General features: G+C 42.2%; 1 protein-coding gene across 3 annotated transcripts in view; it reads left to right on the top strand.

Moving 5' to 3' along the window:
- LOC121571618 (pro-neuregulin-3, membrane-bound isoform-like) overlaps positions 1-24,669 on the top strand; it is a 576,634-nt gene that overhangs the window by 496,788 nt on the left and 55,177 nt on the right. For all 3 annotated transcript variants that reach the window (XM_041883204.2, XM_041883195.2, XM_041883186.2), the window contains exons 5-6: positions 18,535-18,637; positions 20,853-20,979. In XM_041883204.2, the coding sequence (XP_041739138.2) occupies positions 18,535-18,637; positions 20,853-20,979 (230 nt within the window). The remainder of the gene's footprint in view (positions 1-18,534; positions 18,638-20,852; positions 20,980-24,669) is intronic.

Genomic DNA, 24,669 nt, shown 5'->3' with positions numbered 1-24,669 from the left:
CATAGCATCGACATCATTATATTCAGTGGGGTCCGTAATTATTGGATCCCTTGATAAAGATTAGCAAAAAAAATTAAATAAAATACAAATACAAATACTGAGCTATATTGTATGCTTAATTTTTTGGTATTATTTTGTACCAATACAATTGCTCAGATAAATATATTTTATTTAACAAGTAATTAAAAAAAGATTGAATCCCCTGTTTTCAAAACTCCAGCACCCTCCCCTTGTGAGGATAACGACACTAAGCCTTTTTCTAAAATGTTCTATGAGATTGGAGAACACATTGGGAGAGATCTTAGACCATTCCTCCATACAGAATCTTTCCAGATCCTTGATATCCTTTGTCTGCGCTTATGGACTGCACTCTTCAATTCAAACCACGGGTTTTCAATGGGGTTCAAGTCCGGAGATGTTTTGTGGTCAATTAACCATTTATTTGTGGATTTAGATGTGTTCCTTGGGTTATTGTCTTGCTGGAAGATCCACTTGCGGCCAAGTTTCAGCCTCCTGGCAGAGGCAACAAGGTTTTTGGCTAAAATATCCTGGTACTGGGTAAAGCTCATGATGACATTGATGTTTACAAATGCCCCAGGACCAGTGGTAGCAAAATAGCTCTATAACATCAAAGATCCACCACCATATTTTACAGGAGGTATGGGGTTCTTTTCTGCTCATGCATTCTCATTGCGACGCCAAACCTACCGCTGGTGTGCATGGCCAAAGAGCTCTGTTTTCATGTCATCTGACCAAAGCACCAGTTCCAATCCAAGTGCAAATGCCGTTTAGCAAACTCCAGACATTTACATTTGTTGGATGACATGAAAATATAGCTCTTTGGCAGCACGAAAATGTTTGCACACATGACTGTAAGTCGCATACATTCTATCCAACTTACTTTCAAATACGTTTTTGTATGGTGGTATAGAAATGCCTTACAGTCTTTATATTTCTCAGCTGCTAATACTAAGCATTGCTCTGCTATAAAACCGGAGGAGTCTACCCGCATGATTGAAAAACGAACTGCGGGAAAGCACCTTCCATTTGCTGTTCGAGTGCATGGCTTTTTTCCCCTGCTCCTATTCCTCCCCATTTGATAATGGGTCATTATAAATCAAAACTAATTTTACATATTAGTAAAGACAAGGTTAAATTGAGAGTAGTCTGATGGGTGAAAATAGGATTACTTGATGAGAGAACAGCGTGTGCAGCCTGAGGCAAGGAACAGAGCGCAATATTATTTTGCTACTTTTTCATATCATCAATAGCCTATAGTCGCATTATGCTGCCCATATATGTTTTGATTTCCAAGGCATTCTAAGGTTTGTATCATTCACAACTAAAGTTGCCAAATAACTCAAAATCTAGCGTATAGCACCTGTTTCAAATGATCACTTTTACACTCAACTTAGCTACTTCACATGAGCACTCGCTCCGGAATGGGAAAAATATCCTTTCTATTTTATTCAGCTAAGTTCAATTATATTCTTCTTACAATACAATTATATAATATAAAATAATGGCACAGGACTTGTAAGCATATCTTGTCTGCTACATTAGCTAGCCTACAGCCCATGGCATGGTGCATAGCCAGATAACATACAGTAGGCCGACTCATATTCTGTTCTTCTGAAATACATTTTCTTCAGATCATAATGTTTCTTTAGACCTGCCTGAAATAAATAATGGATTTATTGTGATGGTGTATATTATATAGATTTTTTAGACTTTTTTTAATGTAGTCCTGCTCTGTGGCATTTCACGAAGGCTCTATGTTATACTGATCGCACTATACATTTTTGTGCGTGTAGATATGGTTGTCCTTGTTTGATAGAGCCATTGGACGTCTTTCAGCAATGTTCCTATCGGCAGATTCATTGCTAAATATACAAGCGGACAAATTTTTTCCAGTCTCTGAAAGGCTACAACTTGTGTTGGGCAGTGCTTCGGGCTCTGGCCCCCGTCCCACCCCAAGGTGGCTTTTTCTGAATAGGAGGCGGACACTGACAACACAATCCTTTGGACAAAACTGAAAGAACTGACCAGACATAATGGCTTCAAGTGATTCGTCTCATCAGCACAAATTCGACAATGGAGCATTTTTGTATGTTCTATTAGCTACATGGGGACATTCAACCATACATGTCTCAACCGGAATATAGCGAAGAGGGTTCCAAACAAATACTTTTATTTAGCTAACGTTAGAAGCTCAGGTAGCTAAGCCGATGCCAGCTCCAAGAGGGCAGATGACAAATACGGTGCCTACCTAAGTAAGTTATTCTTCCTGCAAGCCGCCTAGCTAGCTCACCTTAGTGTTTCTACTGAAACCCATATTGTGTATTGCTGGCTAACATACTACTGTGTTACAGTGGGGGGAAATCAAATAATGTGTCTGTTTGAAGGGGACAGAGATATTGCAGCAAGAGAGAGAGAGAAAATATGGAATGAGGGAAGTTCCAGATGAGAGGACAGAAAAAGGGATGCAGAGGAACAGTGTGAGAAACAGAATGAGATGGGCAGTGACAGTAGAAGGAGGAGAGAGATCTCAAGTAGATAAATGAGGTGTGCTGCTCCAGGCCATCCGTCAGTGGGGAGAGTAATAATGAATGATTTAGTTGGGCAATAAAAAGTATTTGCTTGTCAACGCACTTCATTCCCTCAGCAGACTGCTACCTACGTCCACTGTGAGGCACGCATTCCAACTGGCAGTACTGAAGAAGTGACAGATTGCCTGGTATGGCAACTGCTCGGCCTCCGACCGCAAGGCACTACAGAGGGTAGTGCGTACGGCCCAGTGCATCACTGGGGCCAAGCTTCCTGACATCCAGGACCTCTATACCAGGCGGTGTCAGAGAAAGGCCCTAAAAATTGTCAAAAACTCCAGCCACCCTAGTCATAGACTGTTCTCTCTGCTACCGCATGGCAAGCGGTACCGGAGCGCCAAGTCTAGGTCTAAGAGGCTTCTAAACAGCTTCTACCCCCAAGCCATAAGACTCCTGAACATCTAATCAAATGGCTACCCAGACTATTTGCATTGCCCCCCACCCCTCTTTTACGCTGCTGCTACTCTCTGTTTATTATCTATGCATAGTCACTTTAGTAACTCTACCTACATGTACATATTACCCCAATTACCTCGACTAACCGGTGCCCCCGCACATTGACTCGGTACCGGTACCCCCCTGTATATAGCCTCGCTATTGTTATTTTTACTGCTGCTCTTTAATTATTTGTTACTTTTATTTTGTATTATTTTATATTTAATTTTTGTGTGCATTTTTTTGGTATTCTTTCTTAAAACTGCATTGTTGGTTAAGGGCTTGTAAGTAAGTATTTCACTGTAAGGTCTACACCAGTTGTATTCGGCGCATGTGACAAATACAATTGGATTTGATTGCTTCATTGTGCATTTTCCTCTGTTTGCTTGGTTTGTTTGCTTGATCCCTGCCATGCGTATGCAAGGGGCTCAAAGTGATACCTGTAAAGGGAATGTCATGTTGTTCTCTGAGGCACAGCTTCAAAATGGACACAGGAATGAGGAGACAGCCTGGCTCCTACAGCTCTGCTATTGTAACTTTGATTACAATCACTCACACTGCACTTGCAACTCGAATGCTGTCCGCAACGAGACCCTGTGAAGAAAAAGAAAGCAGAATTATTCTGAGTGTGTGTGCGTGTGTGTGTGTGTGCGCGCATGTTTGTGTGCATGTATTGAGGGGGTTATATTCTTTGATGTGATTCCTGGAGTGAGAGGGAAATATCAGTCTCCTCTGTCATTATCCAGTTAAAGAAAGTTATCTGCAAGATAGAGGAGTTGATTCCATCCAAGGCCAAAGCCCCCTGCCCTGTATAACATGACCACCAGAGGCTTCACTGAGTGGAAAACATAAATAGCACTGACTTTTGGACAGTTCTGTACTTGCATTATTTTATTATCTCCCCCCCACCGCCTCTACTCCAAGGCATGGCAGGTCAAAGAAACAATGTACTCGCTCTGATGTACAGCAGCAAATGCTAACTTGTAGTGTATTCAATGTTTAAGAAGGCTTCTAAAGTTTGTAATTTCCACTTTAAAATGTCTGACTTGATTTGCTCTAATGACAAATGTAACCCCCCCAACAAAAATTGACATTAATTATAATCAACATAATAATTCACATTTCCTGTTGCTGCAGGATTCTTTTCCTGCTGTAGAAATCTGGCTCAAATCTACATCTATATAGGGATGTCACACAAAAGTGCTTTCTGTTCTTCCCGTGACTCAAGTCCTTTAATGGCAAGGTGGAGAAGGCTGCTGTCTTATCAGCTGAAACTAGGAATAGCAGGGGCTCTGTGATAAAAAACGGTGTTTTGGGTTTTCTGTCTGTTTCACAGTCATAGGGAACGGTGTCAGACACAGTGGAGGGAATAGACACAGATACAAGTATTACCATATTCGTTCCCATGCATCAGGAGGTATATATAGTTGTTAGCTACATAGTTATTCCAGCGTAGTTGCATTTTATCAGTAGAATAATGGTCTATAAAAATGTCAAAGTTGTAACGTGTTTCTCTCATATTGATTTGATTTGTTTCCAAACGTATAGGTGTCACGATCGTCTAATGAGGGAGACCAAAGCGCAGCGCGTTGAGCGAACATGACTTTATTAAATTAAAGTACTCACTACAAAAACAACAAACAATGACGAATCGTGAAGTCCTCAGTTACAATGACTGACAAGGAACAAAAACCCACAACACTAAGGTGAACACTGACAGTTTAAATATGGCTCCCAATCAGAGATAACGAGCCGACAGCTGACACTCGTTACCACTGATTGGGAGTCACACGACCAAACAAGGAAACACAACCAAAATGAACACACCCTGGCTCAAAATACACAGTCCCGGAGCCAGAGCGTGACAGTACCCCCCCCTAAAGGCGCGGACTCCGACCGCGCCTACACCCCAAATAGGGAAGGGCTGGGTGGGTATTGCTCCTCGGAGGCGGCTCCGGCTCCGGGCTTGACCACCACCCTACTACAATCCCCCCGTAGTGCCCCCAGTCCGATCTGACCCAGTTAGCTGGATCAGGACTGCTGACGCGCACCCCTGGCTTGGCGCGTGAGGCAGGAATGGACCGGACCTGGCAGACGATACGCACCCTTTGCATGGTGCGTGGAGCCGGAACAGGCCTCACCAGGCTGAAGACTCGCATCCCTGGCTTGGTGCGAGTAGCAGGAATGGGCTGAATCCGGCTGACGACTCGCACCCTTGGCTTGGTGCGAGTAGCAGGCATGGGCTGAATCCGGCTGACGACTCGCACCCTTGGCTTGGTGCGAGTAGCAGGAATGGGCTGAATCCGGCTGACGACTCGCACCCTTGACTTGGTGCGAGTGGCAGGAACAGGCTGAATCCGGCTGACGACTCGCACCCTTGTCTTGGTGCGGGGAGCAGGACTGAGCCGCACTGGGCTGGCGACGCGCACCACAGACTTGGTGCGGAGAGCAGGAACGGGCCGGACAGGGCTGACGAAACGCACCATAGACTTGGTGCGGAGAGCAGGCACGGGCCTGACAGGGCTGGCGACGCGCACCACAGACTTGGCGCGGAGAGCAGGAACGGGCCGGACAGGGCTGACGACGCACACCACTGGCTTGGTGCGGGGAGCTTGGATGGGCCGGACTGTACTGGGGACACACACCACTGGCCCTACACCGGGATCTGGAACGGGCCGGACCGGACTGGCAACACACGCCAGTACCTCTCGCCGTGCCTCTACCTCCTCCATCCCCTCTTCGACCAGTGGCCCCCGTAACCCGGCGGCCTCCTCCGGCAACCCACTGGACCGCTCTATCGCGGCCTCCTGCTGATCCGACGTCGTGAGCCCCCCCCTAAAAATGTTCTGGGGTTCTCTCCTCTTCGTGGACCAGGCCTCCATCGTTCTCGCCAGACTATCACCCCACTGCTCCAACGTCCAACCTCTCTCCTCTTCTCTTGGCTTGGCCCAGTCGAGACTCCTACTCAACTGCTCCCAAGTCCATCCTCTCTCTTCTTCATGCTGCTTGATCTGGTTAAGGTGGGTTTTTCTGTCACGATCGTCTAATGAGGGAGACCAAAGCGCAGCGCGTTGAGCGAACATGACTTTATTAAATTAAAGTACTCACTACAAAAACAACAAACAATGACGAATCGTGAAGTCCTCAGTTACAATGACTGACAAGGAACAAAAACCCACAACACTAAGGTGAACACTGACAGTTTAAATATGGCTCCCAATCAGAGATAACGAGCCGACAGCTGACACTCGTTACCACTGATTGGGAGTCACACGACCAAACAAGGAAACACAACCAAAATGAACACACCCTGGCTCAAAATACACAGTCCCGGAGCCAGAGCGTGACAATAGGCATAAATTACAGATGCAGGATCTTAATTTGACCTATATTGTAACAGCTAAATAATCCTGCAACAAGAGGATTTAAACGTTTAGTCTATAACGTTGCTTGATCGGATATTAGCTGGCCAAATTTAGGCTACATGAAAAGTGCAATACTGGTAATATAATTGTGTTAGTGTGGGTTTTCAGTGAATGTATGTGAATCACGAAGCTCATCTGCATTTCCTGCAGTTCAGGAATGTTCTCAACAACAAAATAGTGATCAAATTAAGATCCTACATCTGTATGTGATTAAAGGGCTTTGTCTTTGTGATGACAGTTTCAGCAGAAACTATGGGTTTCTGGAGGTTCATAATCATATACGATCTACATGATATCAGTAGCAATCAGCCACAGAGGAAGAGTAATATCTTCATATTAAAATAATGTACTGAATCATATAACAGAATCAGAGTTTTCTGGTTGCACCCTACCAAATGCTATACATACACAGTTTTTTAGTCTAAAAGTCTAAGCTGGGGGTGGATTGTTTTAAGATGGTCATGTCATGGGTGATTTAGGTATATATGTATATACAGTATACACTGAGTGTACAAAACATTAAGAGCACCTTCCTAATATTGAGTTGCACCCCACCTTTTGCTCTCAGAACAGCCTCAATCTGTTGGGGCATGGACTCAAAGTGTTGAACGTTCCACAGGGATGCAGGCCCATGTTGACTCCAATGCTTCCTGAAAACAATTGAGCGTGAAAACCCAGCAGCGTTGCAGTTCTTGACACACTCAAACCAGTGCACCTGGCACCTACTACCATAACCCGTTCAAAGGCACTTAAATCTTTTGTCTTTCCCATTCACCCTCTGAATGGCACACATACACAATCCATGTCTCAATTGACTCAAAGCTTCAAAATCCTTCTTTAAGCTGTCTCCTCCCCTTCATCTACACCAGGGTTTCCCAAAGTCTGTCATGGGGGCCCCCCTGAGTGCACATTTTGGTTTTGCCCTAGCACTACACAGCTGATTCAAATAATCAACTCATCATCAAGCTTTGATTATTTTAATCAGATGTGTAGTGCTAGGGCAAAAAGCTAAACGTGCACCTAGAGGGGGCCCCAGGACCAAATTTGGGAAACCCTGATCTACACTGATTGAAATGGATTTAACAAGTGATATTAATAAGGTAACTTTCACCTGGATTCACCTGTTCAGTCCATGTCATGGAAAGAGCAGGTGTTTTGTATACTCAGTGAACATCGATACAGTGCAAAAAAAATAATATTGTGAAAAAAACAAGAAATAAGACAAAAAAAACGGAAAACTTGAGCGTGCATAACTATTCCCCCACCCCCAAAGTCAATACTTTGTAGAGCCACATTTTGCAGCAATTACAGCTGCAAGTCTTTCGGGATATGTCTCTATAAGCTTGGCACATCTAGCCACTGGGATTCTTGCCTATTCTTCAAGGCAAAACTTTCCAGCTCCTACAAGTTGGATGGGTTCCGCTGGTGTACAGCAATCTTTAAGTCATACCACAGATTCTCAATTGGATTGTGGTCTGGGCTTTGACTAGGCCATTCCAAGACATTTAAATGTTTCCCATTAAACCACTTGAGTGTTGCGTTAGCAGTATTATTAGGGTCATTGTCCTAATGGAAGGTGAACCTCCGTCCCAGTCTCAAATCTCTGGAAGACTGAAACAGCTTTCCCCTCAAGAATTTCCCCATATTTAGCGCCATCCATCATGCCTTCAATTCTGACCAGTTTCCCAGTCCCTGCCGATGAAAAACATCCCCACAGCATGATGCTGCCACCACCATGCTTCACTGTGGGGATGGTGTTCTCAGGGTGATGAGAGGTGCCAGACATAGTGTTTTCCTTGATGGCCAAAAAGCTGAATTTTAGTCTCATCTGACCAGAGTACCTTCTTCCATATGTTTTGGGAGTCTCCAACATGCCTTTTGGCGAACACCAAACGTGTTTGCTTATTTTTTTCTTTAAGCAAAGGCTTTTTTCTGGCCACTCTTCCGTAAAGCCTAGCTCTGTGGAGTGTATGGCTTAAAGTGGTCCTATGGACAGATACTCAGCTTTGCAGCTCCTTCAGGGTTATCTTTGGTCTCTTTCTTGCCTCTCTGATTAATGCCCACCTTGCCTGGTCCGTGAGTTTTGGTGGGCGGCCCTCTCTTGGCAGGTTTGTTGTGGTGCCATATTCTTTATTTTAATAATGGATTTAATGGTGTTCCGTGGGATGTTCAAAGTTTCAGATATTTTTTTACAACCAAACCCTTTTCTGTAATTCTCCAGAACTTTGTCCCTGACCTGTTTGGAGAGCTCCTTGGTCTTCATGGTGCCACTTGCTTGGTGGTGCCCCTTGCTTAGTGGGGTTGCAGACTGTGGGGCCTTTCAGAACAGGTGTATATATACTGAGATCATGTGACAGATCATGTGACACTTAGATTGCACACAGGTGGACTTTATTTAACTAATTATGTGACTTCTGAAGGTAATTGGTTCCACCAGATCTTATTTAGGGGCTTCATAGCAAAGGGGGTGAATACATATGCATGCACCACTTTTCCGTTATTTATTTTTTAGAATTTTTTGAAACAAGTAATTTTTTTCATTTCACTTCACCAATTTGGACTATTTTGTGTATGTCCATTACATGAAATCCAAATAAAAATCAATTTAAAGGTTGTAATGCAACAAAATAGGAAAAACGCCAAGGGAGATGAATACTTTTGCAAGGCACTGTATATTTACAGTACCAGTCAGACGTTTGGACACACCTAAACATTCAAGGGTTTTTCTTTATTTTTCCTATTTTCTACATTGTATAATAATAGTGAAGACAACAAAATTATGAATTAACACATATGGAATCGTGTAGTAACAAAAAAAGTGTTTAAAAAATCAAAATATATTTTAGATATTAGATTATTCAAAGTAGCCACCCTTTGCCTTAATGACAGCTTTGCACACTCTTGGCATTCTCTCAACCAGTTTCACCTGGAATGCTTTTCCAACAGTCTTGAAGGAGTTCCCACATATGCTGAGCACTTGTTGGCTGCTTTTCCTTCAATCTTCTGTCCGACTCATCCCAAACCATCTCAATTGGGTTGAGGTTGGGTGATTGTGGAGGCCAGGTCATCTGATGCAGCACTCCAAAACTCTCCTTGGTCAAATAGCCCTTACAAAGCCTGAAGGTGTGTTGGGTCATTATCCTGTTGAAAAAAAATGATAGTCCCACTAAGCGCAAAGCAGATGGGATGGCGTGTCACTGCAGAATGCTGTGGTAGCCATGCTGGTTTAGTGTACCTTGAATTCTAAATAAATCACTGACAATGTCACCAGCAAAGCACCCCCACACCATCACACCTCTTCCTACATGCTTCACGGTGGGAACCACACATGCAGATATCATCCGTTCACCTACTCTGCGCCTCACAAAGACACGGTGGTCGGAACCAAAAATCTCAAATTTGGACTCATCAGACCAAAGGACAGATTTCCACCGGTCTATCGTCCATTGCTCGTGTTTCTTGGCCCAAGCATGTCTCTTCTTATTATTGGTGTCCTTTAGTAGTGGTTTCTTTGCAGCAAATTGACAATGAAGGCCTGATTCACACAGTCTCATCTGAACAGTTGATGTTGAGATGTGTCTGTTACTTGAACTCTGTGAAGCATTTATTTCGGCTGCAATTTCTGAGGCTGGTAAGCCTAATGAACATATCCTCTTCAGCACAGGTAACTCTGGGTCTTCCTTTCCTTTGGCGGTCCTCATGAGTGCCAGTTTCATCATATCGCTTGATGGTTTTTGCGACTGCACTTGAAGAAACTTTCAAAGTTCTTGAAATGTTCCGTATTGACTGACCTTCACGTCTTAAAGTAATGATGGGCTGTCATTTCTCTTTGCTTATTTGAGCTGTTCTTGCCATAATATTGACTTGCTCTTTTTCCAAATAGGGCTATCTTCTGTATACCACCCCTACCTTGTCACAACACAACTGATTGGCTCAAACGCATTAAATTCCACAAATTAACTTTTAACAAGGCACACCTGTTATTTGAAATGCATTCCAGGTGACTACCACATGAAGCTGGTTGAGAGAATGTCAAGAGTGTGCAAAGCTGTCATCAAGGCAAAGGGTGACTACTTTGAAGAATCTCAAATATAAAATATATTTTGATTTATTTAACACTTTTTTGGTTACTACATGATTCCACATGTGTTATTTCATAGTGTTGATGTCTTCACTATTATTCTACAATGTAGAAAATAGTAAAAATAAAGAAAAACTCTGGAATGTGTCCAAACTTTTTACTGGTACTCTATATATACAGGAAACTGCCAAAATAAAGGAAGACCAACATAAAGTGTCTTAATCGAGCGTTGGGCCACCACAAGACGCCAGAAGAGCTACAAAATGCCTTTGCATTGATTCTATAAGTGTCTAGAACTCTTTTGGAGGGATGCAACACTATTCTTCCACGAGAAATTCCATAATTTGGTGTTTTGTTGATGGTGGTGGTAAACGCTGTCTCAGGCGCAGCTCCAGAATCTACCATAAGTATTCAATTGGGTAGAGATCTGGTGACTGACTGACTGACTCTCTCTCTCTCTCACACACACACACACACACACACACACACACACACACACACACACACACACACACACACACACACACACACACACACACACACACACACACACACACACACACACACACACACACACACACACACACACACACACACACACAGAGAGAGAGACACACACACACAGAGACACACACACAAACACATTCTTTAAACCCCCTATGCTCATTTGAGACTCACTTTCAAAGTCACTGAGATGTCTTCTTCCAGCCATGGTAGCCTAAATAATGGGCAACTGGGCATTTTTTTTTATATGACCCTAAGGATAATAGGAAGTTAATTGCTTAATTAACTCACACCTGTATGGAAGCATCTGCTTTCAATATACTTTGTATGCCTCATTTACTCAAGTGTTTCCTTTATTTTGGCAGTTACCTGTAGAACACATGTATTTACTGTCAGTCTTACTTTATGTAATCCTTACTGCATGGTTCTAGCATTGTCCTGTGGAACCACATATCTAATTTGTTCTTTGAAGTGGAAAGAAAACAAATTATTACCTTGTACGTTTGCAAATACATACAATATTTGTATTTTTTATCATATGATTTATTCAGATCCATAGCAGATTCTGAATCAGTGAACCAGAGCACAGGGGATTGTGCACTGTAGGTTACATCTTCATGTACTGTCGGCTGACCTTGACCTTGACAACACACTTTTAATTACCTCCAAACAGGGCTTGTACACACAGCATTTATGACGTGCATCAGAGGAACAGCGTAAAACCTTTTCCTATTAGTGTATCATGGTACTCTGCAGGGAACTTATGGACATAAAATAGTCCATGATCAGTGAGTTTGTTTGGTAGCATGTGAGGCAATATTGGGAGTGACATGTATGGTTAGCTGTCATGGAATTGCAGATGCCACTTACCTACGTCTCCACAGGGTTCCTCTCTTCTCATAATTACAGTAAATGAGGTGACATGATGACTCAGACTGAGAGACATCAACACAACAGTACTGATCCTGGAAACTACTGGTGGGAGGAGGAAGGGGGAGGAAGGGGAGGGAGGGAGGGAGGGAGGGAGGAAGGGGAGGAGGGAGGGAGGGAGGGAGGGAGGGAGGGAGGGAGGGAGGGAGGGAGGGAGGGAGGGAGGGAGGGAGGGAGGGAGGGAGGGAGGGAGGGAGGGAAAGGGTGGTTAATTAGCCTAGTTCTCAAGTCTTTTGGCTTCGATATTGATTTTGATAAGATAAAGTAAATTAATGTATTACTGGACCATGTGTGGCGTGTTCTACAATTGACTACAAAGGCCAATAGGAGGCCGATGCTCTCCAGGGGCCTCATTTATCAATGGTGTGCGTGCACAAAAAAGACAAAAAACCTTGCGTGTGCCAGTTTTCTCGCAAAGGTTGGTATTTATAAATGTTTAACTTGATGGGAAAGTGTGTGTATCTCCACACAAATCTCAAACCATGCGTGTGCACAACTTGTAGAAGGTTGATCAACTGAATTGCAAGGAAATAGGCTTATTGTTCGTTTGGGGGAAATTCGAGGTGTTTGATGCACAGGAATTATAATAATGGTAGGCTAATAAAAACATAAAACGTAGGCCTAATGATAAAACATTTGCATTTGCCGTTGGTAAGGAGATCACATAGCAGCATGTTGTTTAATATGTTTATTTTACTTTCAGTACATAGACCTAAATCATATTAGAGGACATCTCTCCTTTTCTGACATAACTGGTTCAAATTATTCCCGCCTAACAAATAGGCAACGCCTAACAAATTTTTTCAACACTCATTCAATAGCCAAGCATGCTCGTAAGTAAATACAGTGGGGGAAAAAAGTATTTAGTCAGCCATCAATTGTGCAAAAATCCCAGAACCACACGGGGGGACCTAGTGAATGACCTGCAGAGAGCTGGGACCAAAGTAACAAAGCCTACCATCAGTAACACACTACGCCGCCAGGGACTCAAATCCTGCAGTGCCAGACGTGTCCCCCTGCTTAAGCCAGTACATATCCAGGCCCGTCTGAAGTTTGCTAGAGTGCATTTGGATGATCCAGAAGAGGATTGGGAGAATGTCATATGGTCAGATGAAACCAAAATATAACTTTTTGGTAAAAACTCAACTTGTCGTGTTTGGAGGACAAAGAATGCTGAGTTGCATCCAAAGAACACCATACCTACTGTGAAGCATGGGGGTGGAAACATCATGCTTTGGGGCTGTTTTTCTGCAAAGGGACCAGGACGACTGATCCGTGTAAAGGAAAGAATGAATGGGGCCATGTATCGTGAGATTTTGAGTTTAAACCTCCTTCCATCAGCAAGGGCATTGAAGATGAAACGTGACTGGGTCTTTCAGCATGACAATGATCCCAAACACACCGCCCGGGCAACGAAGGAGTGGCTTCGTAAGAAGCATTTCAAGCACCCCATCCGGCTATCTAGATGTGTGAAAGTTAGTGTATAAGCTAATGATTTCACATTTCCACAAACTTCAAAGTTTTTCCTTCAAATTGTATCACGAATATACATATCCTTGCTTCAGGTCCTGAGCAACAGACAGTTAGATTTGGGTATGTCATTTTAGGTGAAAATTGAAAAAAAGGGTACGAGGTTAACACGTTTAATCTGGTGTGCTAGCTCTGGAACAGCTGGTGGTCCCTGAGGAGAGAATTGTGAACTACTAATTTAGTCAACTGTTCTCAATTGACAAAAGGCCATACGTGAGTCTTTCACAATACACTGTCACTGGCCACACTCATACATAACATGTAATAATATAACACCTAACAGATTAGATCAACTGGAATGACACCCTCACTCACAGTTGCACATAAAGAGCTGTGAGCAAACCACTCCCCAAAATATTTCAATGAGCTGCAGCCACTACATTTTAATTATTACTAAAAGAGGACAGAACCCTTTACTGAACTGCAAAGAACCATTGAAGGTATCAAAGGGTTATTTGGGTCAGTATGGTTCCACATTGAACCATCACCTTTCCCAAAGAACCCTAGAGGAACCTAAAAATGTTTTATGTGTAGGACCGTAATAACCTAGCCTATTTAATTTCAGAGTCTATACCAAGGCAGGAGATAGAAACACAATCATGTATTGATAAACTAAATATTGAACAACAATTTCTCTTTTGCATGGAAGTGTGGGCTGTAGCATTTACTTAAAGATTGTTCGAAAGGACAATCAATCTTACAGAATGTGCGGCCAATATCTGATTGATTGCATATTAATGCTTCTGAAAGCAACTATGATTTAGTTTTACAAATGAAAAGAGACAGCTGCCATTTTTCACCCTTAACACTAGAACCGCTAAAGCAGTCATTTGGACTTTTCATTAATAAATAAATATTACTCTGCCATTTTTAAAGTCATGCCCCCCTTCATCCCTGACTTTTCCTAAATAAGTCTATATAACACACTGTCATTGTTAGAATCTTAATATCACAAACAGAACTGTTGTTATAATAGGACTGAGCACGCCCCCATTCTCATCGACGGGGGTGTAGTGGAACAGGTTGAGAGCTTCAAGTTACTTGGTGTCCACATCACCAACAAACTATCATGGTCCAAACACACCAAGACAGTCGTGAAGAGGGCACGACAAAGCCTATTCCCCCTCAGGAGACTGAAAAGATTTGGCATGGGTCCTCAGATCCTCAAATAGTTCTGCAGCTGCACCATTGAGAGCATCCTGACTGGTTGCATCACCGCCTGGTATGGCAACTGCTCGGCCTCCGACCGCAAGGCACTACAGAGGGTAGTGCGTACGGCCCAGTACATCACTGGGGCCAAGCTTCCTGCCATCCAGGACCTCTATACCAGGCGGTGTCAGAGGAAGGCCCTCAAAATTGTCAAAGACTCCAGCCACCCTAGTCATAGACTGTTCTCTCTGCTACCGCACGGCAAGCGGTCCCGGAGTGCCAAGTCTAGGTCCAAAAGGCTTCTCAACAGCTTCTACCCCCAAGCCATAAGACTTGGCTACCCGGACTACTTCTCAACAGCACCCCCACCACCCCACCACCCCCACCCCATCTTTTTACACTGCTACTATTTATGCATAGTCACTTTAACTCTACCCATATGTACATATTACCTCAACTACCTCAACTAGCCGGTGCCCCCGCACATTGACTCTGCACCGGTACCCCCCTGTATATAGCCTCCCTACTGTTATTTTATTTTACTTCTGCTCTTTTTTTCTCAACAAAAATAAATGCATTTTTGGTAAAGGGCTGTAAGTAAGCATTTCATGGTAATGTCTACACCTGTTGTATTCAGCGCATGTGGCAAATAACATTTGATTTGATTTGATTTATAACCCGTTTTAGGAGGGCATTTAATATTTTGAATGGTTTTCCCCCATTGCCTTTCCTTCTCCCAACAGCATGGTAGTTCAACTGAAAGTTGAAGGTGCCATGCACAGTTGAAATTCACCCTGATAATTGCCTCACAACTGAACCTAAACTATACTGTAACTAATTTCACACATTAAGAACAAATTAAATCAATGAAGTAAATGATTGGGGGGAAAGGGGGAGAATGGGTTGATGAGATGATGAGTGAGGGGAAGCGAACTATCCATAATTATGTAATCACAAATTATGAATGAAGATCAGGGCAGGCCACTCTATTGTATTGATCTATTCTCAGGGTAATAAATATGGTGGAGCCAAGGGGAACTCAGCTCCCCTGAATGAGACATCAGTCCCCAAAATGCAACAAAAGACAAACTTAAAAGATTTTCCTATTTGTTCAAAATGCAGTGGTAAATATGTTTTACAGTGGTAAATATGAAAATAAAAGACAGCACTGTTTGGATAGAACAAGCCGGTAACAATGCTACGGGCCGATTATCAGCACAAAATGTAATCACTGAGAGACCAGACCCTACATCTCAAGCAAAAAACAGCAGCAATGCACTCACTATCTTTCACTGTTTATGTGACATGAACATGCTCCAACTGATGCCATTCTGTGAAGAACCACACCATGTGAGCACGAGCTGACAATAATCGAAAATGTTTTACTGCTGTCATATAGACACTTACAGTATATTCATTATAATGCCATTATTGCTTTTGAGCTGATTTTCATTATTTATTAAGCTCTGATGTTTAGGTTAATGATGTTCATTTGTCTGCGCATCTTGCTGAACGTGAGTCTTGGTGGGTGGGGTATTTTCTATTTTGTCATTATAAAAATAAGCTGTTACCATGTTCCAACACATATGATTTCTGTTTCATAGCTGTAACAATAGTACTCCACAAATGCAATTTATTGAGTACATGAATTCTGGTGTTTTGTGTTTTTTTGTTTTTACATATAGCCTACAGTAACATAAACTAATGAAAATGCTATGTGTTATTTGAAATATACAGTGGGGAAAAAAAGTATTTAGTCAGCCACCAATTGTGCATGTTCTCCCGCTTAAAAAGATGAGAGAGGCCTGTGATTTTCATCATAGGTACACGTCAACTATGACAGACAAAATGAGGAAAAAAAATCCAGAAAATCACACTGTAGGATTTTTAATGAATTTATTTGAAAATTATGGTGGAAAATAAGTATTTGGTCAATATCAAAAGTTTCTCAACACTTTGTTATATACCCTTTGTTGGCAATGACACAGGTCAAACATTTTCTGTAAGTCTTCACAAGGTTTTCACACACTGTTGCTGGTATTTTGGCCCATTCCTCCATGCAGATCTCCTCTAGAGCAGTGATGTTTTGGGGCTGTCGCTGGGCAACACGGACTTTCAACTCCCTCCAAAGATTTTCTATGGGGTTGAGATCTGGAGACTGGCTAGGCCACTCCAGGACCTTGAAATGCTTCTTACGAAGCCACTCCTTCGTTGCCCGGGCGGTGTGTTTGGGATCATTGTCATGCTGAAAGACCCAGCCACGTTTCATATTCAATGCCCTTGCTGATGGAAGGAGGTTTTCACCCAAAATCTCACGATACATGGCCCCATTCATTATTTCCTTTACATGGATAAGTCGTCCTGGTCCCTTTGCAGAAAAACAGCCCCAAAGTATGATGTTTCCACCCCCATGCTTCACAGTAGGTATGGTGTTCTTTGGATGCAACTGAGCATTCTTTGTCCTCCAAACACGACAAGTTGAGTTTTTACCAAAAAATTATATTTTGGTTTCATCTGACCATATGACATTCTCCCAATCCTCTTCTGGATCATCCAAATGCACTCTAGCAAACTTCAGACGGGCCTGGACATGTACTGGCTTAAGCAGGGGGACACGTCTGGCACTGCAGGATTTGAGTCCCTGGCAGCATAGTGTGTTACTGATGGTAGGCTTTGTTACTTTGGTCCCAGCTCTCTGCAGGTCATTCACTAGGTCCCCCCGTGTGGTTCTGGGATTTTTGCTCACCGTTCTTGTGATCATTTTGACCCCACGGGGTGAGATCTTGCGTGGAGCCCCAGATCGAGGGAGATTATCAGTGGTCTTGTATGTCTTCCATTTCCTAATAATTGCTCCCACAGTTGATTTCTTCAAACCAAGCTGCTTACCTATTGCAGATTCAGTCTTCCCAGCCTGGTGCAGGTCTACAATTTTGTTTCTGGTGTCCTTTGACAGCTCTTTGGTCTTGGCCATAGTGGAGTTTGGAGTGTGACTGTTTGAGGTTGTGGACAGGTGTCTTTTATACTGATAATAAGTTCAAACAGGTGCCATTAATACAGGTAACGAGTGGAGGACAGAGGAGCCTCTTAAAGAAGAAGTTACAGGTCTGTGAGAGCCAGAAATCTTGCTTGTTTGTAGGTGACCAAATACTTATTTTCCACCATAATTTGCAATTAAATTCATAAAAAATCCTACAAATCAGGTTTTTTCTTTTTCTCAATTTGTCTGTCATAGTTGACGTGTACCTATGATGAAAATTACAGGCCTCTCTCATCTTTTTAAGTGGGAGAACTTGCACAATTGGTGGCTGACTAAATACTTTTTTCCCCACTGTATATATTTTTTGTATTCTAATATTACCTTCATAAACAAAACCAAATTATTATTTTAGCAAAAGCTTATATGAAATGTATTAATTACACTGTTAGAAGGTTGCGGTCAGAATGACTGCACATTAGCTTTAAGGGGGGTCCCTCGAGGCCCAGCGGTTCTAGTGTTAATGACTTCCATTACAGTTATAAGTCTTATCTTCTGTATTCAGACATGGCTACATTACAACTAGCATCGATTACAAGGCTTTGTATCCAATGGGGCTGATGATATGACAGTGTTGTTAAGAGTAACTGGGGGGTAGTTTGGGTTTGAAAAGTGGCATTTGAAAATGAGACAAACATAATTATTACAGCGAGCTAAGGTCCTTGTTTTATTCTGTGTGATCATCTCCTAGTATGGATCTCTCTGTTTAACATTGGTTATGGGAGTGTCTCTGTGGACACTTCTGTTGCATAACTTAACTCCCAGTCCTAGGATTTTCCTCTTTTGTGCTCTTTGTTCCACCATCAATGTCAGGTCTTCCTCTTCTTTTCATTTCAACAGAGAGCAAGGAGGTGTACAAGAGACAAGTGCTGTCAATCACCTGCATCACCGTGGGGATCAGCGTTCTGGGCATTCTCTGTATGGCTCTCTACTGTCGGAACAAGTGGGTGGACACGAGCTCCCATAGGGTCTGATTTCAGTTCATACACCTAAACACATAGAATACACCACAGGCAATTGGCTATTGATCTAGTTTCAGCTGACACTACATGTCAAATAGCGTACTGTAAGAGTCCGGATTCACAATTGTATCCCTCCAAGTAACATTAATACACGTACAGTACCAGTCAAAAGTTTGGACATACCTACTCATACTCATTCAAGAGTTTTTCTTTATTTTTACTATTTTCTACATTGTAGAATAATAGTGAAGACATCAGAACTATGAAATAACACATATGGAATCATGTAGTAACCAATAAAGTGTTAAACAAATCAAAATATGTTTTATATTTGAGATTCAAATAGCCACCCTTTGCCTTGATGACAGCTTTGCACACTCTTGGCATTCTCTCAACCAGCTTCATGAGGTAGTAACCTAGAATGCATTTCAATTAAAAGGTTTGCCTTCTTAAAAGTTAATTTGTGGAATTGATTTCCTTCTTAACACGTTTGAGCCAATCAGTTGTGTTGTGACAAGTTAGGCGGGGTATACAGAAGATAGCCCTATTTGGTAAAATACCAAGTCCATATTATGGCAAGAACAGCTCAAATAAGCAGAGAAAAAACACTCCATCAGTACTTTAAGACATGAAGGTCAGTCAATATGGAAAATGTCAAGAACTTTGAACGTTTCTTCAAGTACAGTCGCAAAAACCATCAAGCGCTATGATGAAACTGGCTCTCATGAGGACCGCACAGGAATGGAAGACCCAGAGTTAACTCTGCTGCAAAGGATAAGTTCATCAGAGTTATCAGCCTTAGAAATTGCAGCCCAAATAAATGCTTCACAGAGTTCAAGTAACAAGACACATCTCAACATCAACTTTTCAGACGGGAATGTGTGAATCAGGCCTTTATGGTCGAATTCCTGCAAAGAAACCACTACTGAAAGAAACCAATAAGAAGAAGAGACCTGCTTGGGCCAAGAAACATGAGCAATGGACATTAGATCGGTGGAAATATGTCCTTTGGTCAGCAGTCCAAATTGGAGATTTCGGGTTCCAACCGCCGTGTCTTTGTGAGACGCGGTGTGGGTGAACGGATGATCTCCGCTTGTGTATTTCCCACCGTAAAGCATGGAGGAGGAGGTGTTAACCAGCATGGCTACCACAGCATTCTACAGCGATATGCCATCCCATCTGGTTAGGGCTTAGTGGGACTATCATTTTTTTTTCAACAGGACAATGACCCAACACACCTCCAGGCTGTTTAAGGGTTATTTTACCAAGAAGGAGATTGATGCAGTGATATATCAGATGACCTGGCCTACACAATCCCATGACCTCAACCCAATTGAGATGGTATGGGATGAGTCGGACCGCAGAGTGAAGGAAAAGCAGCTAACAAGTACTCAGCATATGTGGGAACTCCTTCAAGACTGTTGGAAAAGGATTCCAGTTTAATTTGGATGAGAGAATGCCAAGAGTGTGCAAAGCTGTCATCAAGGTAAAGGGTGGCTATTTGAAGATTCTCAAATATCAAATATACTTTGATTTACTTAACACTTTTTTTTTTCTACATGATTCCATATGTGTTATTTCATAGTTTTAATGTCTTCAATATTATTCTACAATGTAAAGAATAGTAAAAAATAAAGAAAAATCCTTGAGTTTGGTGTGTCCAAATTGATAACTGGTAGTGTACATCAATTTAAAGAACTGATAAGGTCAGAAAGCTCTTGACAATTTGTTTTATTGTGTTGGTATGGGCCCTGCACACATTATTTGTCTATGCATGTTTTACATCCTGTTTACGCCTGAAAGCACCGGTCTAGAATGTATATCCTTTATATATTCATCCAGCATGCTGGTCCAAACATCAAAGCTGTAATGGCAAACTGTCATTCAGGGCATATGGAGCAGAAAGCCCTCTGATGAATTGCATTGTAATTTTATAGGCTCTGTAATATAATGATGTGAGTGAGTGAGCAGCCTGACAACAAGATAATCAGATAAAATCATGATCTAGTGCCATTTGGAAGGAATCTATAATGGAGTTACAGCACAGGAACCTGTCAGCTCCATCAGAGACCCTCAATTTACACTTCTTCACTGCAACGACTATGGGTGAAGAGTGGGGTCTGAGAGTTAAAGGTCAAGGCAATGCCGTGATTTAGTTAACATGCCACGTATATGTACTACCCCTCGCCCCCTCAGGAGACGCAGGGAAAAACTCCAGGCCCACTTGAAAGAAAGTCGCAGCCTCAAAAACTACAACGGCAACGCCTCTGCTTTGGAGTCCAAATCCAGCCTGGGGCCTAACACAGGCCTGCAGCTGCAGAATGTGAGTATGCTGAGGGGATTCTCCCCTTCCTCTGCATTCTTCATGTATCTAGGGTGACTGATCATGCTGTTGGCTTAAATCTCATAATCAATTTATGCAGTGTCTTTGTCCTGCAGAGCTGTTGGAGATATGTTGTTCACTCATGGGTGCAGCAGCAAGCAGTCTTTGAAGTTTGGCATGTTAAACAACTGCCTATTCCACCCCATCCACCCAACCCGAACTGTTCAGAAAACACTGCTCAGTCATTTGGGACCCTGGGCTGGGTATTGTTGCCATTCATCATCAGCTAAATAGCCTCTGTCAACAGATCTATCTCCAATATGCCAATCTGAGCCGTTTTCATGGAAAACACTGCGTTCATTTGAATGTCAGTCAAAGTTAGTGCCTGTGCACCGGAGAAGGATGGGGATGTCTAGGTAGCACACACCACTCCATAGATCTGCTCCATTCAGACTCACCATCAACTATGTCCTGAGGATATGGCTCTCAAGATTTCTTATAGATCTAGCCTCTAATGAAGGCATTGTTTTAATGTGATACGCGTAGGGTTGCGGGTTGCAAAGGGAGGGTATATTACTGGAAACCTAAGTTTATCAGGAAACTACCAGAATTTGTGTAATTTCAAGGTTTATTTAGAATTTTATAAGATGACATCTAGTGTCCTTTTTGGGTACTTCAGATTATCACAGGTGTCAGTAATTATTGCTGGCCCTCTGTGTGGCCTTATCACATGTAAAATACATTAAATGAAATCATTAAATAAGATCATTTTAAAATTGAAAAATGACAAAGCTCCTAAATCCTAAATATAAACTATCAACTTAGTGAATACCATTGGTGTTTAACATGAGGGTTTCAGCATGAAACTGTATGTTTGTATTGTATTTTTTAACACACTTTTAGTTATTTTACTATTTCAATATGTATTTATTGTCAATGTTTTTGCGTCAAACTGGTGGCAGTTTTAGAGTTAATTGAAAATAATGACATTGTTGATTCAATGATTTATTTTTTATCAATTAGGCTATTTTCTCTTTAACCATATGGTCTGTCTACTAGAAACTCATGGACAATATGGACAGAGATATACAAAATTAATACTATACATGAATATATATTTAATATATAAGTATAAATTACCAAAGGTACCATAGATTGCCATAGATTTTCTGTTAATTACCTAAATTACCGAAGATGTTGGTAACTTATGTACTCGACATTGCACCCATGTAACCTGTACACATATGAAGTATCTTGTCACATAATTTAGGTATTGCTATATTGACTTGGGATTCAAGTCGATACTATTGTTATTTGTTTTAATAACAGAGTTAATAACAGAGTATGGCTGTTCTATTTTCCATGCATCTTCGGACACTTTTATTTCCACTGGAATCTATTGGGAACTTATGCTAATGCAGGCTATTTATTTATTTTGTGCCTACCCATGCACATATTCATATTGATTTGTGTCTGCAAGCTATCGGTTACCAGGATTTCACAACATGCCTGCCTGCCTGCGCCGGGGGGGTCAGTGATAGTAACACTCACGCAGACAGACACACACACCTCGACTCCCCCTCCCAACCCCCTACTCCCTGTCAAATTATATGATTGATCTAGCGCCTCGCAGTCTGATTTAAAAACAATTGCGAGGCCACCCTTTTCTCCCTACCTGCAGCAGCACTCTGTGGAGGTGATATACTAAATGATGGCTCACTCTCTCCCCCAGAACCCCTCAGGCTACAGCAGTCTGCTATGGAGAAAGAAAACTAGATGTGTTCCTGACTACGTCTTCGCAAAATCGTAAAATATGTTTCTGCTCTGGGTGGTCGCAGCTGAAACCCGTTGGCGGATGGTGGCCACTATCTCCCCTAGATTAAAACATCCATTACACTAACACGCTCCCCGCTGTGCCATAACAGGCACCGCCGTGCGCGCCACATCTATTACATGTTGCATAACCCCTCTCTTTATTGAGATGAATACCTGGGTTGATTTCATAAAGCAGTGCTGATGTCTTGGGCCCTGTGCAAAGTCTCTGATTGGTTCTTAAAAAGAGCAAAGTTACTGGACTGACTGCAGGACACATCTGCTACCAGTGCCTCTTTTATCCATTAGATTAGTTCTAGAGAAAATATATTGGTATTGGATGAGCATATTTGTTGTGAGTACTGTAATCATGGGTTTTCTCTCAGTATATTTAAAGTGATACTTTGGGATTTTGGCATTTAAGCCCTTTATCTACTTCCACAGATGAGTCAGATGAACTAATGGATACCATTTTTATGTCTCTGCGTCCAGTATGGATGTTAGAGGTAGTTTTGCGAGCCAATGCTAACTAGTGTTAGCATAACTTCTAGTCAATGCACTAACGGTAGTCTGCTATTGCACTAATGCTAATTAGAAACTTCCTTCAAACTGCACACAGAGACATAAAAATGGTATCCACAGATTCTGACTCTGGGAAGTAGATGAAGGGGGGAAGTTTCATACACTTAGGTTGGAGTCATTAAAACTCGTTTTTCAACCACTCCACAAATTTATTGTTAACAAACTATAGTTTTGGCAAGTCGGTTAGGACATCTACTTTGTGCATGACACAAGTAATTTTTCAAACAATTGTTTACAGACAGATTATTTCACTTATAATTCACTGTATCACAATTCCAGTGGGTCAGAAATGTTCATACACTAAGTTGACTGTGCCTTTAAACAGCTTGGAAAATTCCAGGAAATGATGTCATGGCTTTAGAAGTTTCTGATAGGCTAGTTGACATTTTGAGTCAATTGGAGGTGTACCCGTGGATGTATTTCAAGGCCTACCTTCAAACTCAGCGTCTCTTTGCTTGACATCATGGGAAAATCAAAAGAAATCAGCCAAGACCTCAGAAATTTTTTTTGTAGACCTCCACAAGTCTGGTTCATCCTTGGGAGCAATTTCCAAATGCCTGAAGGTACCACGTTCATCTGTACAAACAATAGTACGCAAGTATAAACACCATGGGACCACGCATCCATCGCACCGCTCAGAAAGGAGATGCATTCTGTCAACTAGAGATTAACGTACTTTGGTGTGAAAAGTGCAAATCAATCCCAGAACAACAGCAAAGGACCTGGTGAAGATGCTGGAGGAAACAGGTACAACATTATCTATATCCACAGTAAAACAAGTCCTATATCGACATAACCTGAAAGGCCGCTCAGCAAGGAAGAAGCCACTGCTCCAAAACCGCCATAAAAAAGCCAGACTATGGTTTGCAACTAGACTTGGGGACATAGATCGTACTTTTTGGAGAAATGTCCTCTGGTCTGATGAAACAAAAATATAACTGTTTTGCCATAATGACCATCGTTATGAATGGAGGAAAAAGGGGGTGGCTTGTAAGCTGAAGAACACCATCCCAACCATGAAGTACGGGGGTGGCAGCATCATGCTGTGGGGGTGCTTTGCTGCAGGAGGGAATGGTGCACTTCACAAAATAGATGGCATCATGAGGAAGGAAAAGTATGTGGATATATTGAAGCAACATCTCAAGACATCAGTCAGGAAGTTAAAGCTTGGTCGCAAATGGGTCTTCCAAATGGACAATGACCCCAAGCATACTTCCAAAGTTGTGGCAAATGCCTTAAGGACAACAAAGTCAAGGTATTGGAGAGGCCATCACAAAGCCCTGACCTCAATCCTAT

This window comes from Coregonus clupeaformis, chromosome 1 (genome assembly GCF_020615455.1).
Source record: "Coregonus clupeaformis isolate EN_2021a chromosome 1, ASM2061545v1, whole genome shotgun sequence".
Lineage (NCBI taxonomy): Eukaryota > Metazoa > Chordata > Actinopteri > Salmoniformes > Salmonidae > Coregonus > Coregonus clupeaformis.
The sequence above is the reverse complement of the archived record's forward strand: the minus strand, read 5'-3'. Positions and strand labels throughout refer to the sequence as shown.